This window comes from Anser anser (genome assembly GCF_964211835.1).
Source record: "Anser anser genome assembly, chromosome: 17".
NCBI classification, from domain to species: domain Eukaryota; kingdom Metazoa; phylum Chordata; class Aves; order Anseriformes; family Anatidae; genus Anser; species Anser anser.
The window spans coordinates 4342817-4360677 of NC_139738.1; the positions used below are offsets into that span (position 1 = coordinate 4342817).

Below are 17861 nucleotides of genomic sequence, written 5' to 3' on the forward strand. Positions count from 1 at the left end.
TCCCTTGCTAACAACCTTTTATTTCTTTATTGGCATCACATGTCTCAGCTGTCACACTGGACCTACTTCCCTTCAAGGAGCATGCAGCTGAGCACATCTGAAAAGGCACTGACAAAAGCACACTTTTTCTGACAAAAGTACATTCTGATCCAAACCATCATCCTGATAAAATCTTCCTTGCCCCAAATTATGAGATGTTAGAGCTCCTTAATGAAACAGCTGAGATATTTTTAACGTGGTCAAAAAACCTATTTTATCTTGCCCTCCAGCTCAGAAATAGCTTCGCCATTTTTTTTTTCAGATTAAAAAAAAGAAAAAAAAGTGGCTGTATAAAGCAGACCCCCCACATACAATTTCAGCTTCAATACTTAAAGTTTGGCATCATGTAACTAGTTAGAGACAGGGTCTCTCAACAGAGGATGTTAAACAACTGTCACTACTCCCAACTTCCAGCTCTGTCTATAATAACAGGCTCAAGTGACCAAGGCCTCAGCTGTTCATCTCATTCAGTGTGCCAGAAACATGCAGCAGGGAGATTTGCACTTCAATCATTTCTGCCAGAGTACGTAGCAACCCCTCTTTATTCTTCCAGGGCAGAGAGCAGACTGTAAAGGGGACTCCCATTTGCCTCTTCCCACCATCTGCTATACCCAGGTTCAGATTAGCTTCTGCAAGCTAAGTAAGCTTTGTCGTCAGGCCATCGATGGGTTAAACACACAGCTATGGGATATAGCACTGATTCCCCCAAGCTTCTTGCTAAATGCTCCGTGTAGTAACATTGCACAGAGTGGTAAGGGGAGATCTCTGGAGCTGGATTATTTTGTCTAGCTGGCTCTTTCGGATGAGTTATTTACCCCCTCACCAAGTTTAATTTGTGAAATTCCACCACTTGAGTTATGCCTGTGATCCACCCTCTGCTGGGTTTCAGAAATATGGCCACTGCTAGAGGCGTTCAGGCTCTACCCAGTCCAAAGATGCATCAGTGATGTGGAGGGAATCATAAAGCAATACGCAACATGAAGCAGGGCAGACTGCTGTCTCCCTCACCCACAATTTGGACCTGCATCTTACAGACAAACCTAGGTGCTAACTCTGTCACTCCAACACCTTTGCAATACTATAAAGGGTCTTTATGGGATCGGGCAGGCATGCAGAAGGATGGACAAACCTCCAGAACACGATGATAAAGCAGGCTATGGCACCAAGAAGTTATAATGTAAGCATAATTCAGAGTTGTATCACAAATAGAAAGCAAGGTTTGTCTTATATGTAACACAATTGCCAGATTGTTGGCCTGAGCAGCAACATCTCCAAGATCTGTTCTCAGTTCTGCCAATGTGACTATGTTTCCCCACCTGTAAATTAGTTGTGGTAAAGTGTGTCTACTTGCATAACATAATTTGAGACCTTTGAGTGAAAAAGGCAATAGGAAAATTTGTGTGCTTAGTGGAGCCAACTAGGGAAATGATCCCTAGAACATTGTTCACCCACGTGAATCTGAAGACAACAGCTGAGCTCCAGTGCAAGCTTGGCATTGCACCAGGACAGTTTGTAAGAGCTCTCTGCTGTGTGACCCGTCGGGTGGGTCATTTCACAGAATCATTAATCATAGAATCATTAGGGTTGGGAAAGACCTCCAAGAGCAACGAGTTTGCAGAGTTTTGCTCCTCTTCGCTTGCCTCTCCTCCTTCCCAAAACCTGATGTGTCCAAAAGCACGGCCAAGCTGAGCTGCAATATACCCCAGGAGGTCCACAACAGACTTTGTTCAGAAAACACGGGACTGGAGGTGTGGGTGCACTTGTGGTTAGAAGGAGGGACACTGCAGTCACGAGCGTTTCAGGACAAAACGTAACGTAGTCTTTAGGTAAACATGTGTCTGGCAGTGTGTCCAGGTGGCCAAGAAGGCCAACGGCACCCTGGCTGGTATCAGGAATAGTTCAGCCAACAGGAGCAGGGAGGTGATCGTCCCCCTGTACTCAGTTCTGGTGAGGCTGCACCTCGAGTGCTGTGTTCAGCTTTGGGCCCCTCACTACAAGAAGGACATTGAGGCCCTGGAGCATGTCCAGAGAAGGGCTACGGAGCTGGTGAAGGGCCTGGGACACAAGTCCTGTGAGGAGCAGCTGAGGGCACTGGGGGTGTTTGGTCTGGAGAAGAGGAGGCTCAGGGCAGACCTCATTGCTCTCTGCAACTGCCTGAAAGGAAGGTGTGGGGGGCTAGGGGTCGGCCTCTTCTCACAGGTAACCCATGATAGGACTAGAGGGTCCTCAAGTTGTGCCAGGGGAGGCTCAGGTTGGAAATGAGGAGACATTTCTTCTCAGAGAGAGCAGTCAGGCGTTGGGACAGGTTGCCCAGGGAGGTGGTGGAGTCACCGAACCCGGGGGTGTTCAAGGAGAGGCTGGACGTGGTGCTTGGGGATATGGTTTAGTGGGTGACAGGGGTTGTAGGGTGATGGTTGGACCAGATGATCTTGGAGGTCTTTTCTAACCTTAATGACTTTAGGATTCTATTGTATGAAATCCAGATACACGTAGGTATGCGTACGCGTGTAACTAGACCGGCCAGCACAACTGGAGAAAACAGACGAGTTTTCCTTTGGTTCCTGAGGCTCCTGCCCTCAGTAAAAGCCCTGGTCTCAGGGCGCATCAGGAACCTCTCCAGGGATCGCCTGCACCCCCAAAACCCTCTCTAGGCCGCCACCCCCGCACCCCGACCGCTCTCAGCGCCACGATTTCCCTCCCTCCCTCGCGATACAACGCGGCGAGAGCGTCCGCCAACCACAAGCTCCGGGGGCGGCTCCGAGGCGGGGCGCTGTGCCGGGCCCGCCCGCAGCCGCTTTGCCGCCGCCGCCGCCGCGCCCCGTTCGCTGCCCGGGTTGGGGGGGGCGGGAGGTGAGTGGGGGGCGGCCCCGGGGGGGCGGCCCCGGGGAGGGGGGGGGGCGGCAACAGGCGGCGCTTGCTGGGCTTCCCCGGGCACCGGGGGGGCCTCGGTGTTGTTAGCGGGTTGGATCCACCCTCCGGTACCGGAGGGAGCCCTCCGCTGGCTGGGGGGGGGGGGGGGCTGCGAGCCTGGCTCCGACCCCCCCCCCCCCCCGTGTAACCCCTCCGGATCCGGGGTTGTGGATGTGGGGTGCCCCAAAAAGCACGGGGGTGACGCCGGGGGGCGAGCCTGGGGCTGGCAGCGGGGCTGTAGGGTCACTGGGTGGATTGGAGAACCACCCCCCCCTCGTGGGGCTCGGGGTGCCCGTGCCCCCGTACCCCAGGGTCTCACATCCCCGGGGGGAGCACCCCGGTGCTGCCCCCAGCAGCGCTACCACCGTCAGGTCCCCGGTAAGGTGCCGAGGAGGTCCCCAGGTTTGGCTGTGCATCTCTTGTTGTTGTTTTTTTTTTATAAGGGGGGGGTGCAGCAGGACCAAAAAAAGAACTTTTTCCCCTTTTCCGTGCAGCAGGGGCTGAAAGTTGCTCCTGGCCAGCTGCAGGGGATGCCCTGGGTGAAGCTCTCCCCGCGTTTGGTAGGAACGGGGAAAGCTGATGGAGTTCTCTTTGGTTGGGAAACTCGTAAAGAATAATCCTTTTTAACAGGAATCCTGGTGATTAGGGGCTATAAGAGCAGCAAACAAACAGCCCTGGCTTTGCTGTGCTTCTCCTGGGCACTCTGTTTTGCAACTGGGGGCGTTGTGAAACCAGTTTCGAGTTGGCTTGGAAATGCGTGTGACTGTAGCTGAATTCGCCAGCAAGCCGCTTGGCTAATTCACTCATTTCCTTGGTTAGGTGGAAAAGGACGGCCCGCCCAAATCCTTCCCTGCCCTGGGAGACTCCTGCTGTCAGCTGGGCTCTCTGCAGCATCTTGGTACCTGCAGCCCCCTGTGCCCAGCGGGCAGCGTGCCCAACCTCCCGGGTTCCTGGAACAAAGGTTGCTTAAGCAAGTGTAAATATTACCTTATTGTGCTGAGGAGCTGTCATCTGCGCCGTAGTGCCACAGTGGGGGAAAGAAAATCAAACCTGTGCTTGAGATGATAATTATTTCTAGTGCGGGTAAAACTTGGGAGCCCCGCTGCTGCTCCTGTGCAATTGCCAGTGCTTTTTTCTGGGTTTGGTAAGTGGGTGCTTGGAGGTTAAATAAAGCAAAGAGGCAGGGAGGGAAGGCTGGGCAGAGATGAGCATTAGATTGACAAGCTACGATGCGGAGCTTTGCAGAGGAAGCAGCGGATCCTGGATTCTCCTGAGAGGGTGATGTGGGAGCACCCAGGCCCTCTCACCCAACCACAGCGCAGGGCAAGATGCAGGTGTGCTCAGCTGTTGTGGCATCATCCCTGTCCCCATGCAGGAAAAGGGGGAAGGAAAAGGCAGGGAGCAAACCAGTGCAAGCCAGCCTTCAAGAGCTGCAGCATGCGAGTGCCATCCTGCTGCCCTAGGGGGCTCATTAAAACCACCCCCTGCTCACTGTAGGCTTGGGAAGCTGGGGACTGGGGATGGGGCTGCTGCGAGGGACGTGCACCAGGGTCTTGGTGGCCAAACTCCATCATGGAGCTGCGCTGGGGTGCATGGCGGAGGAGTCAGGAGTTGCCACAAAGCGCCCACGTTTTGCCTGCTCGCAAACAGCAGCCAGAACTTTTAGCACAGGCGGTATGGATGGGCCGAGAGCCGGGATGTTGCTGGCACAGGCAGTCATTTTTTCTCTGCTGTTATTTGGTCTTTCCTCTCATTTACAGAAAGGGAACAACCTGCCTTATCTTGGTTGCAAAATCTTGCTCACCTGACCATTGATCAGCGACTCTGCAGTGTGCTCAGTCACAGGAGAAGAGAGATCTGAACCCAGGGGGCTGTGAAGAAGACAACTTTCCAGCTACTTTTGCCTCTGCAGCCTTTGTAAAGCTTCTGTGTTACTCAGGTGGGTGCTGGGGAGAGAAATGTACGAGTTATTACAACCAGTTCAAGCTGCAGGTAGGGAGAGATGTTCAGGAGTTCCTTGTTTTTAGTTATCTTCATCCTTTAGCTGGTTTAGATTCAGTGTTGATGATGGAGTAGTGACTTTTTGGGAGCTTTCCAGTGGGAGAACCAGTCAGAGCTCGGGCAGCACCCTTTCTGCATTCTAGAGATTCTGGATTATTTTTCGTGATCTAAGATCTTTGCCCTGTTTCTAGATATAAGAACTAGGTGTGTTATTACCCTTAAAAACAGCCTTCTTTCAGATTAGCGAAACAAGGCTAAATAAGAACAAGGAGAGGGTTTTTTTGGCTAAGGAGACCAGCTGTTGCTGGCTGCAGCAGTCAGTGGGTGCCCACACGCTCTCCTCACTGATGGAAAGCTGCAGTCGGCAGAGCACAAGCCCCGCATTGTCTCCTGGCCGCGTACACAACCATCATGAGACAGCATCTCGACTGGCTTATGTCTGGGCTTGATTTTAAGGACTAAACTACTTCTTCCCCTGTGTTGTTTTATCAGACCATTTGTCTCCCGGTAGCTTGTTAGAACCTAATTCAGCTGTGTTCATGAGAGTGGTGGTGCACATGAGTCATTAAAGTGCAGTGTATTAAAGAAGAGCCTGTGAGCTGGAACTGCCAGTGGTCGTGCTTGTCTCTGAGCTGCTGTGACAATATTGACATGAAGCGGTGCCAAGACAGCATAATACCACTTGAGCAAAGTCCCAAACGGGAGGTTGCTGAAAGCAGCAGCCTGAATTTGCCAGCAAGTGTTCGATTGTAGCCAGCTCTGAAATTTGCATTAAAATGGATTTCAGTTTCACAATCTAAAGACATTGACATCCCCTCATTAACTCAGCCTTGGGAGCAATTCCTGTGCTACTGAAAGACCTTACGTGAGCTGTCTTCCAGTTCCTGGTTTGCACAAGGCAGCTGCAGTCTTCTCCAGAAAGAGAAGCCCTAGTTCCTACCATGACTCAAATCATGGAGGGGAGAGGGATCGTGGTTGGATGGAGGATCCAGGCAGAAATCTCAGGTTTGAGTCATGGCAGAGCAGGCACCTTGGGCCGTGTTTTGCAGTATTACAACATGGGTTGACAGATTTTCTTTCTTAATCCTGCCTTCTGAAGTGTTCCTGGGTCTGCCTCCTCTCTCCCAAGATGCTGAGAAGAGTCTTGTGTACCATGTTGTTCATGGGAGCCTTCCCATCACCAGCCGAGATGTCCCAGGGCCACATCTCCGTGGTCTTGCTGGGAGCCACAGGTGATTTGGCCAAGAAGTATTTGTGGCAGGGCCTATTCCAGCTCTACATGGACCAAGTGAGCAGCGGCCACAGCTTCACTTTCCACGGGGCTGCGCTGACAGCTCTGGAACCAGGGCAGAAGCTGATGTTTGACGTGCTGAAGAAGCTGGCCTGTCCCCCAGATGAGGCTCCAGACAGGTGTGCTGTGCTGAAGGACCAATTCTTGAAGCTGAGCCAATACCACCAGCTGAAGACCGCCGAGAACTACACCGTGCTCAACAGGGAGATTGAGGTGCTGCTTCGCCAGGAGGGCCTGAAGGAGGCTGGAAGGATCTTCTACTTCTCGGTACCACCGTTTGCCTACACGGAGATCGCCCGCCACATCAACAGCAGCTGCAGACCCCCTCCGGGCGCCTGGCTGCGTGTGGTGCTGGAGAAACCTTTTGGCCACGACCTGGAGTCGGCCCAGCAGCTGGCTGCAGAGCTGACGAGCTTCTTCAGGGAAGAGGAGATGTACCGGGTGGACCACTACCTGGGCAAGCAGGTGAGCAGCTTGCAGTGCGCAGCCTCCTGCCAGGTTGAGGGACTCGGTGGCTGGGAGAGCGCTGGGTGTCAGCCCTGCATCTGATGGGGGTGTTGTTCCCAAATTTGGGCGGTGCTCCTGGTTGTGTCCCAAGCCTCCATTTGCTTACGGGGCCCTTGTGCTGTTCATGCCCTGTGCTGTGCTGGTGTCCATCCTCTTGCAGAGCAGGGGAGATGTGCAGCTGGACCTTCTGCTGGTGACGAGGGTCCCCTCTCTCGAGGGAAGCCAGGGTGTAGGGGTGAGTGGTGTGCTTGCACGAGGGAGAGGTGCAGATTCATCTGGTCTTCCTGCCAAGGTCAGGGCTCTGATTTCACGGAGTAAGCAATGCCCTTTCCCTCTCACCGTTCTCCCCTCTCATTACACGCAGGCCTTTCTGCTAGCAGTGGCTTCTAGAAGCGGTTTTCAATGCGATACGATACAGAGCTGATGAGAAGTTAGATTTGTGGGATGCTGGGGAGAAGGTTTCCTCCTGCCCTGCACCGCAGGCAGGGTGTGGGGCCTGGCTGCTGCAGGGGCAGCTCAGGACATGCAGCAGCTGCATTGTCCCAGAGGGAATGCATTCAAGGACGTGCCATCCTTGCCTTAGAGCAATGTAATACCACATTTTGAGAGCAGCCTGTACCAGCCATGGCACCGTGGCCAGGTTTTACTCAGAAAGGTGCATGTCCAGCTGTAAGGAGAGCATCTCTGCCAAGAGGGGGGGATTTCTTCCTTGCCTTTTTTCCCTCCCCAAAAGCAGATGGCTTTAGTAGTGTAAGCATCTGATCTGATCTGTTTAAGCACTTCAGAGCTGTATGTTAATCCCAGGACGGTCTGACTCAGACCTTTGTCTTTTGAGGGACATAAACTGAGTGCCTTGTAGTTTGCATTTCAGCCTTTTTCATATGAAACCTCAAGGTGCTTCAGCAAGGCCTTTAATGTACAGTCAGTGGAGACTCCACTGTGTATCATAACGGGCTCTTGCAGTTTTTTCTCTTCTCTTACCTACTCTGCTCTCTGCTATGTGGCATGCCTGCTAGCACTCCAGTGTGGCCACTCACTGGCCACATCCCAGTGCTGGGTGGGGAAGTGAGGAGAAGATACCGTAGAAATATGGTGAGGTTTTTCTTGGATCTTTTGAACTTTCCCTTCACAGGCTGTAGCCCATATCCTGCCTTTTCGAGACCAGAACCAGCAGTTTCTGGATCCAATCTGGAACCGACATCATGTGGAAAGAGTGGAGATTGTCCTGAAGGAGACTGTGGATGCTAAAGGTTGGTGAAGCAAGTGTACAGAACTGGGGTGAATAGGTGAGAGGGAGAACTGGCAGGCTTGGTAATTATGAGAAAGTGGCCCTTGAGCCGGTGCTGGTATGGAAACAAAAAAGTGCAGGTGGATGGTATGCTGCTCCCTGGAAATGGAGAGGGACTGTCTTATACTTCCCATGCTGGGGACTGAATTACCTTCCAGGTAGTGTTACTGCTTCCAAGAAAAGATTCCAGTTGGATTCAACTGGGAGTGGGGGTAGAAGCCCCACCTTCTTCTGCTATAGAGCTTTGGAGGCATTTCGTTAAGCTTTTTGGAGTTCAGAGATGCCAGGTCTTGGTAAGAGACACTGCATTTGGAGTTGATGCAATCTAAGGCCACCTCGCTTCAGTGCTGTGACAATCTGGCCATTTTATTGGAGTCCCCTTTTTATTCCTGTCCTGTTAGCTACCAAGCTTGCAATGAGTATACATTTGCGGTATTCTTTGGAAGATGCTCTTGTATCTTTTGCTTGGACATGACTCAAACTGGCCAGTCAGTGTCTGTCCAGGTACCCAGGTGAGTCTGTGTTGGCCAGTTTCATTCCCTTCCTCTCAGTACTGAAAGCCTTGCAGAGAGAAAAACCCAAGCCCAGAGTTGCTAGCATGGGTCTCCTGCTGAAGGACACGGCTGCAATCTCTCCCTGCAATGCTGCAGCATCCGCTCTGCAGTGCTCAGCATAAAGCACTTGGGCTGGACTGCCACCCGCAGCAGTTCTCGGGATGTCAGGCGCCCTCAGTTCTGCAACATCAGGGCTGCTGCTCTACTCCCTTAACCTCCTCTTCTCCCTCCCTCCCACTCCTGCCCCCAGCTACCACAAACTCAATTAATGCAATTTTACCAAGCTTTGTGTAATTCTTGGTTTGGCAGCCCAGACCTCAGCTGGACCTGATTTTGGGAGAGGGAGTTACTGCAGAGAGGTCTGGGGAGAACGGTGCTGTCTGTGCGTAGTCCCAGCCGCTCCCTGTGCCCTCCCCTCTCTGAAAAACTTTGTCATTTTTCATTTGACATCTTCCTTCCCCTGTGTGGCTTCAGCTGCAGCCTGGCTCCCAGCAAGTCTGCAGCATTGATTACACTAATGAATGTGCCTTTGGATTAGAGCAAAGGAGATAAATGTATCAATCGATAGGGGAAGCCTACAGCCACGATGTAGTCTGCAGTGTGCAGCCTGCTGCTGCTGGACTACGGAAAGGCATCTGTTTGAGTCACTTTCTTAATAAGTGGATTGTCCACCTCCCACACACACACCCCTGCGTGAGAAGTCAGGCAAGCAGAGCAGCAGGGCTCTGTGCACAAAATTTTGTCTCTCAAGGGCATGGCCCAGCCAGAGCCTCCCAAGAACAGAAAACTGGGGGAAAAGAGGCAGAGAAGAGCAGTGCTCGCTGCCGGGGCTAAGTGTTCATTTTAGGAGCAGAGACATTTCAGAAGCCCTTCTGGAGGGCGGGGAGAGGCTTGATAGGTTCACAGTAACTGTTGGGCCAGGAGAAGGGAAGAGCAGTGCAAACCAATTTGGTCTTCTTGGCACATGCATTACACAAGCAGAAGAGAGGGCTGCAAGGACACCGCATCAGTTTATCAGTCTCTCACCTCCTCTTTGTCTGCAGGCCGCACCAGCTTCTACGAGCAGTACGGAGTCATCCGGGATGTGCTGCAGAACCACCTCACCGAGGCCCTGATGTTCCTGACCATGGAGCTCCCAGCCAACCTGAGCAGGACCGAAGAAGTCTTGCGGTGCAAGCTGCAGGCCCTCCGGTCCTTGCGGGGCCTGGAGAAACACAGTGCTGTGTTGGGTCAGTATCAGGCATATGCCAGCCACGTGCAGGAGGAACTGAAGAAGGGACAGGACTACGTCAGCACAACACCAACCTTCGCAGGTGAGATTTTGGGTCTGGGCCCTGGTGAGGGGAAGTAGTCTACAGCCAAGGAGAGCAGGAGATGGGAGTCCTCACGCCGCGATGCTGGACGTCACTGCTGACACAGGGATGTTTCCAGGCGTCCATCAGCACGGTAGCTGGGAGCTGTAACAAAATAATACTAGTGTCATGTCTGGTAATTAATGATCCTATAGATGTAGAGCATTGCATAAGATTTAAGCCCCATTATTCTTGCTAAGGCCTGTGCACTATTTTCAGGAGTGGCCTGTAAACCCCTTCACCTTTTCATAAAGTTGAGTTGCTCTCTGTATCTGGAGAATAAAGCATGGGGAGTTCTCTGTGGTTGATAGATGACAAGGCGATCTCTGGCCCTGCTGTGTTTTCTGAACATCAAAGGTTTTGTCTGAATGATATTCATGCTTAGAAACTGGTTTCTTGTGAGACGAAAGGCGGTTAAGCAAGTAGGATACCTGGGAGGAAGCACAGCAGGGTAGCTAAAGAGCAGTTAGTCCTGTGCTGTCATGAAAGAGCAAAATGTGGAGCAAGAGACACAGCGAATGCCAAGATTTCTAAAGAAGGAGAGGGATGGCTAGATGACAGTTCCCCTCAAATCTGCTTGCTGTTCAGGCTCCAGGTTGAATTTGGTAGCCGAGATCACTTTGTCATTTCAGGTGTGCTCGTTCAGAGTGACAGCCTGCGTTGGGAAGGGGTCCCTTTCCTCCTCACTTCTGGAAAAGCCCTGGATGAACGGGTAGGTTACGTCCGTGTTCTCTTCAAGAACCGGGCCTACTGCACACAGAGCGAGACGCTGCGGGATGCAGGGCACAGCCAGTGTAAAGCCAAGCAGATCATCTTCTACATCGGACATGGCGCACTCAACACCCCTGCAGTGCTTGTGAGCAGGAACCTTTTCAGGCCTGTCATGCCAAAAAGCAGTTGGAGAGAAGTTGTAGGTCAGCCAGACCTGCATGTTTTTGGACAACCGCTGTCTGATTACTACGTGTACAGCCCTGTGAAGGAGAGAGATGCTTATTCTGTCCTCATTTCCAACATATACCATGGCAGGAAGGACTTCTTCATCACCACTGAGAACTTGCTGGCCTCCTGGGCCTTCTGGACACCGCTGCTCAACAGCATTTCTCACCAGCCCCCGCGCCTCTACCCTGGTGGGGTGGAGAACCAGAACCTCTTGGACTTTGAGATGGTGAGCGGGGAGCTGGCGTTCACAGCGGCAGAGCCAGTGGAACTGCTGAACCCCGACAGGTCGATGCCAAGTGATTTCAAGACAATCCAGTCCAAATTTCGGCAAAGCCCCTTGGTGTCAGCGTGGTCCGAGGACCTGATTTCCCAGCTGGCTTCTGATGTTGAGAAGGCAGCAAACGGGGCTGTGGCAGGCTCTGGGCAGTTCCATCTGGCCCTGTCTGGTGGCTCAAGCCCCGTGGCCCTATTCCAGCGGCTGGCAAGACACCATTATGCCTTCCCGTGGAGGCACACCCACGTCTGGCTGGTGGATGAGCGGTGCGTCCCGCTCACTGACCCGGAGTCCAACTTCTTCAGCCTGCACAACCACCTCCTGCAGAGCATCAGGGTGCCCTACTTCAACGTCCACCCCATGCCCGTGCACCTGAACCAGCGGCTCTGCGTGGAAGAGGACGGAGGCACGGAGCTGTATGCCAAGGAGATCGCGGCCCTGGTGGCCAATTCCAGCTTTGACCTGGTGCTGCTGGGGCTGGGCACTGACGGGCACACCGCCTCGCTCTTCCCCGACTCTGAAAACGGCCTGGAAGGGACTCAGGCCGTGGTGCTGACCGAAAGCCCCGTCAAACCTCACCAAAGGATGAGCTTCAGCCTATTCCTCATCAACAAGGCCAGGCAGGTGTTCGTGCTGGTTGTGGGGAAGGGCAAGCACGATATCACCACCCAGATCAGCAGGGTGGGCCGTCAGCCAAGGAAGTGGCCTATCTCGGGTGTCAGCCCCAGCTCTGGCCAGCTGGTGTGGTATGTGGATTATGAAGCTCTGCTTGGGTGATGTCCTCCGTGTCCCTCCTCCCTCGTCTGCCTGGATTTTCCTACACAACGTCCATGTTTTCCTGTTGCCAGCAGCAGCTTCATCTCTGACGGGCTCCTGTAACCTTCTGGGAAACGGGTGGCCTGTGGTGCCTCTGACACTTGAGCTCGGCTCAGTGTGCAGAGCTAAGCAGGAGCCCAGGCAGCATTGCTGGCTCTGCCAGACTCTGACTGTGACTTTGGACACGTTACCTCACCTTGAAGTGCCTCAGTTTCCCCTCTCAGGACTTTATGGTTATTAACGTTGAACTACCTCGCAGGCACAATGGGAGACTTGTTAAATTAAGTACCTGCCAATTCTTTTTTTGTTGTTTTTTGATTCTCAGGTTTGAAGACAGTAATGACATCTCCGTCCTCTGCCCGGCTCTGCCTGGGACGCTCATGGCCTCGGCAAAATGAGTCTCATGTGAATGTGGGTCTGCAGTCTTGTCCATGCAGCCTGTCGTGTTGACTGGCCTTGGCTGGGCTTTTTTGGAGCTTTTGTGGCTTGTGGCCCCTAAATGCTGACACCGATTTGTGAGCTCGCTGTAGTCCTGGGTCTTCACCAATTGCCAAGCAGCAGGGGCTGAGTCTATACACAGTAATTTGCTGCTTTCCTTAAGTGGATAGCTGGTATCGTGGGGGATGGAGAAGGAAACCACACTGCTTTTTAGGCTGTTAGAATAATGGGGGCAGGCTGAGGAACATGGCAGTTCACAAAGCTGTTAGTTGCCTGCAGTGCAATAATTACTGGGGGAAAAGCTTGTTGTTCAGGGTAGTTGTTTGTGTTTAGCCAGCAAAGGAATGGTCTTTTCCTTAATTGTCCTCTGTCGTTGTTTCATTCTCTGAAACAATTTTTCTCTGTCCACAGAATTGAAGCTTGCAGTGCCATTCAGAGGCTTATAAAATTTCTGTGGGAGGCAGCTTTAAAAACTACCCATATGTCCCTCATTACAGCACACATTAAGGTAGTTATGGTGTTTGGGGATGGTGGTCTTGGGGTTTCAGCTCAAGGACGCTGACTTACAAGGAGAGGGAATTTTCTCCGAACATCTATTTTGGGCACACAGAACTAACATGCTGCATCTCTGTGTGGACAGGACAAGGTTAAGTGATTATAGAAATGTGTAGTGCAGCTGCTCACGGGAAGGAGGGTTGGAGACATCCAGTCCTACCTAGAGACCCTGCTCTTTTCGTCCTAATTTTTACTTTCCCAGAATGCTGCCACAAACAAAGGCTGTCTCTGCTTTCATGATATCCCCAAGTACTCCGTGACCTTCTCTAATGGGTAAGTTGCTGCAGCATGCCCGAGTGCAGCTTGTAGAAAGGAAGTCAAGATGGGAGGACGTGGGCTGATGATCCATGTGGAGGCTTGGAGACAAACCTGCTCACACGGAGTGGCCCCAGGAGGAAGCTGGAGCGTGGATGTGGTCCTGGCTCCCAGCAGCGAGGATGCGGCATAGGAGCAGAGGCCACTTCGAAAGGGATCTTTGTCTTCCTCCTGTGAATGCTGGACCTGCTTCCACAGAGAAGGAGCTGCTGGATGGGTTGGGGGTGACTCAGGGACTTGGATGCTGACACGAGATGGCGCCCCGACCCCAAGGAGCAGCAGTAAGCTGTGTGGTCTGGGCTGGTGCCAGGCCTGGCCGCCCTTCCAGGCCGCTGAGGTAAAGTAGGGTCCTCAGGAGCTGGGCCTGCGGGCCTGGTGACCCTTCATGGACCTGCAAGTCTGCAGGATGGGGAAGGAAGGGGACTTTGCTTTAGACAGCTGGGCATTGGCCTCAGATCCCCCACACGGGGGATCTGCTGAATCCTAGTGATGAGGATGCAAATCAAGGTGCAAATAGCTGCTGTGGCCTGGCAGCACATGAAGCAAGGCGGACAGGTCCATCCAACCTGTGTTCCTCCCAGGTTCTCGAGTCCTTGCCTTTCAGTTTAATGCAGAGAAATCAGAATTTTTATTCTCTACTAATTGCTCAGATAAAAGTGCAGTGAGCAAGCCCCAGAGAGCCTGCTGCTTGTCAGCAGTCCCTAGGAAAGCAGGGCCAGGGAGATACAAGCTGACAGAAGCTACGGGCAGCAGGAAAAGGCCAGGTTCTCAGGGACTAGCTGCGATTTCTGGCCGCCCCCAGCCCCACAAGGTTCAGATGGTCTAGCAAAACTGCATTTTGCATGCTGTATCTGACTAAGCTGAGCTGAGTTGCAGTGATGCACATCGCTTTGCATGGGAAGAAATGGGACTTGTGGTGGCGTGGCTGCCGCAAAAGCTCACATAGAGAAGAGACACGAGTGCCTGAACTGGTCTGGTCTGGCAGACGGGGACAGTTGGTTATCCATTTTTACGTGTGTGCTTATGGATAAGTTCATTGCTGCCTGTTTCTCAGTTGCAGGCAGGCTTAATTACCAGCACAAACACCCAAGGGTGAAAATAAATAGCAGGGGAAGAAGGTGGCATGGAAAAGCAGGAGGAAGGCGAGCACTGCAGGCTCCTTGGTGCGGGACTTGCTGGATAAGTGGAGTCTGGAATAAGAGCCCGCGCCTGAGGAGTTAACTGCAATAACTCTTCTGGAATAACTCTTTTTGTAGACGAGTGCTAGCAGACACTGGCTCCAAAATATACCACAGTGGCTGAAACAGCTGTGCAGAGGAAGATGTTTTAGGTCTGGTATGTCCATAAATTTAAACAGCATTTTTCTTCTTTAAACAAAAGTAGCCATGTAAACTTCAATCTGGTTCTTGGGTGTTTGGGGTGAGGGAACAAGTTTTAAGGAAAAAGTGACCTACGTGAGAATAAGCTTATTGTTACACGTGACAGCTTGTTCCTACCTTACAGATAACTGTGGCATTGGTATTTTCTTGTTTCTGCACACTATTTTTAATAATTGTCCAGCACCTTTTGAAATAAACACTTTTTTTTTTCTTTAGAAGGGGGTTATTTGCACTCTTAAATAAGCTTTTTCTTTTTTCCTCAGAGAGCAGCTGTTCTTTACAGGAAAAAATAGGGTTCGTTTGGGAAGTCTCTAATAGATCACCCCCAAATTCATCCTGGATTTTATGAAAACCCAGTTAAAACGTACATGTTTTCCTCAGTGAACATAGCTGACTGGGTTGTTTGTGTTTTTCTAGCACTGTATATTTATTTTTTTGTCCTCAGACATTCCTTTTAAACTCTTTATTACTTAGCACTTGCCAAATGAGAAATAACTATTTTGTAATGTATAAAAATTGTGACTGGTACAGGGAGAGACTGCGGATGGGAAGAAGGGTGAAATTATTAACAAATCTGTTGGAGAAGAATGGTAGAAATCCACTGGGCTGTAGGCCAGGGAAGCAGTGCTATTTTTATTTTCTAAAAGCTATTAATAGGAGATGTGCACCTTCTTGAGAGCTTGAGTATTAACCTTTCTTTGCAGAAGCAGGTCCATGGAGTAACTACTTATTGTTTGTTTCCCATAAGTGATTATTGATAACAAATTTATTTTATTTTTTTTGAAATGGCAAATAATTTCTTCATTGCATTCCTGTAATTCAACGGTTTGATATTTACTGTTTTACAGAAAACTAACACTGGAATTCACTTTTTCTCACTTTTATAAATCGAGCTGTAAAATCTTATTTTTCCATGAGTAAATTTTGTGATTCCTTTTGTTTTGTGTAATGAATAGAGAATTATATTTATAAAAATATTTTTTAACAATAGTGTCTTTTAATTTCTTTCAAAGATTGGTGGTTATTCTGTGGGTTCGTTCCCCCCCGCTTCCTTTGGGTGAGTGAAGCTCTAGTGGTGCAAAGATGACCATGTTGAATTTTCTGTAGTTTAAAACCAGGAGCCTAAAATGTTCATTTGTACTGGTCACTGAGTCTTTTTGGTGTATGCGTCACCTGAACACCAGGGCTTTTCAGAGCAGCCAAAGCCCTTTCCAGGTGGAATCTCCCAGCACAACGCTGGGTGCTGGAATGGCCGCCCCCATGGCGCCTTGGGGAAGTCTCCGTTGCGTTTCCGTAGATACTATCACCGTAGTACAGAGCTGCTTAATAACATAAACTTTGTAAAGCCATAGTTTGAACTAATCGTCTCAAGATCTGCCAGCTGCAGTGATGCTGCTGAACTCCAGCACGATGCTGGCGTCACAGGCGGGGCCACGTCTCCTGTTTGGCCAGATCCATCCCACTCCCCAGGGAAAGGAAATCTCACCTGGCGCCACCCCGACACAAAACATGCAGGCACGGTGTGTGCCCTGGGCAAGGGAAGCTAGCAATTCTGTCCCACTGCCCCGGGGCAGTAGGTGAGGCCTCATTCCCCTTCCCTGACAAGAGGATTTAAATGAGATGTTTTCCTGCTGATGCACAAAGGCTCCTTCCTCCGACTGCAGTTGAAATGTGCTGCTGTTTGCAGACTCCTGTGGGTTTTCAGTGGAGTCTCTGGGCTGCTAACGTAGCAGGATTTCTGAAGCACCAAGCCATGGCGGTGTTTTCATTGTCCAAATCCTCTCCAGTGCTCTCAGGGGTATCTGGGTGCATTGCTATGGCATATGTATGGTGCTGTGAGATGTTCTTAGGGAGTGATGCTGAACTGCCTAAGCAGCCCATGCATCTGGAGATGACGTGCAGGTGAGGAGGCTTACCAGTCATGTCGTAGGGCTGTGACAATGTTTTCCTACCCAGGTCAGAAATGTTTTAATTCTAGTTTAGAGAGAGTTTTGTTCTAGTTCAGAGATCCGTGCACGTCACTGAAGAGAGAGACTCACAGAGCAGTTACAGCATCACTGAATCCTCCCCAGACACAGCAAGTACGGGCAGGGGTTTTAATGCTTTTCAAAACAAAATTTTCGGTGCTGTGCTTGACTTCTCCTTTGGCCACAGTTAAGGGCAACCCTTAGAAGGATTTGTGCCTGCCTTAGCAGGGACTTGTTTTATTGCCTTCCTTACACCAAACAGGTGACCTTAAAAGGGGCAGTAAGGGAGACGATGGGGAGTGAAAAACAGTACATTTCAGGAGGCAGAGCAATCCTGAGGCAAGCTGCCTCGTGAGATGTCTGTGGGTAATGTGAATCGATGCAGCTCGCTCCAGCCGCTCCCCTGCAGAGGGCTGGCACGCCGTCCTGTAGCAATGCAGCACTGGGCTCTCCCGCGAGCATCGCTGCAGACTGCGCCCGGCCGTGCCCTCACGCTGCTCCCTGCGGCGGGACACGCTGGCTCTGTTTGACAAATTGCTCTACCGAGAGGAATTTCCCGCAGAAACTATGTCCTGGTGGCGCTCCGAGCAGACATCGCCTCATTTTTTCCTTAAACAGGGCTCCCTTTTTGTATAGGCATCTCCTTATCCACAAAACAATCTGGGGCTTGTGTGAATGGTGTTTGGCTCTGAGCGGTGTTGCTGAAATGAGACCTGCGCACACAGAGACAAACTGTCGAGCAGGTTCTCTTCGGTGGATCCCAGCCTATTTTTAACAGGGTTCGGGCAATTTTTTTTTGTACATTGCTTTTCTTGCATCGGGCGGATTTTACGAGCTGACGCAGTACTGTGTGCTTGAAGATTTGGGGAAGCTCCCCCCTGCTGCCTGCAGAAAGGAAAAGGATTGTGAGATGGAGGGGATGTGGGAGGTCAGATTTATGTCCCTTGCTGAGCCAGGGGACATGGACATGGGGGACTGGGGCTGCAGCTGGCACCACGCAGCTTACCTTCCCTGAAGGAGGGAAATGTGGGGTCAGATGCTAGGGAAAAGGGCAGCAGGCATGCAGGGAGAGGGAGGAAATACGAGGACGAGCCCCAGTGCTCTCAGTCTGCCTGGGGCGTGCGCATCCCACCTGGGATCGTGTCTGCGGAATGGAGCTGATGTTAAGCAGCTTGAGCTGGGAAAAACAAAAAGCAAAAAGGAAGGAAAAACCGTAGGTGACTAGGATTCTCGTGA

General features: G+C 51.4%; 1 protein-coding gene across 10 annotated transcripts; it reads left to right on the forward strand.

Annotated features, from left to right (window-relative positions):
* Positions 1–2264: 2264 nt before the first annotated feature.
* On the forward strand, positions 2265–15646 carry H6PD (hexose-6-phosphate dehydrogenase/glucose 1-dehydrogenase). 10 transcript variants are annotated; one of them, XM_083802938.1, is made up of 7 exons: positions 2265–2889; positions 3769–3925; positions 4710–4888; positions 6050–6706; positions 7881–7998; positions 9634–9903; positions 10575–15646. In XM_083802938.1, exons 4-7 carry the CDS (start codon positions 6080–6082, stop codon positions 11930–11932), a joined length of 2373 nt encoding a protein of 790 aa, XP_083659064.1. In that variant the 5' UTR covers positions 2265–2889; positions 3769–3925; positions 4710–4888; positions 6050–6079; the 3' UTR covers positions 11933–15646. The 10 variants fall into 10 exon arrangements, with proteins under 10 accessions (XP_083659064.1, XP_083659067.1, XP_083659062.1 ...); XM_083802936.1 differs by lacking the exon at positions 2265–2889 and adding an exon at positions 3096–3351; XM_083802937.1 differs by lacking the exon at positions 2265–2889 and adding an exon at positions 3096–3351 and having other exon boundaries at positions 3769–3910.
* Positions 15647–17861: the final 2215 nt, after the last annotated feature.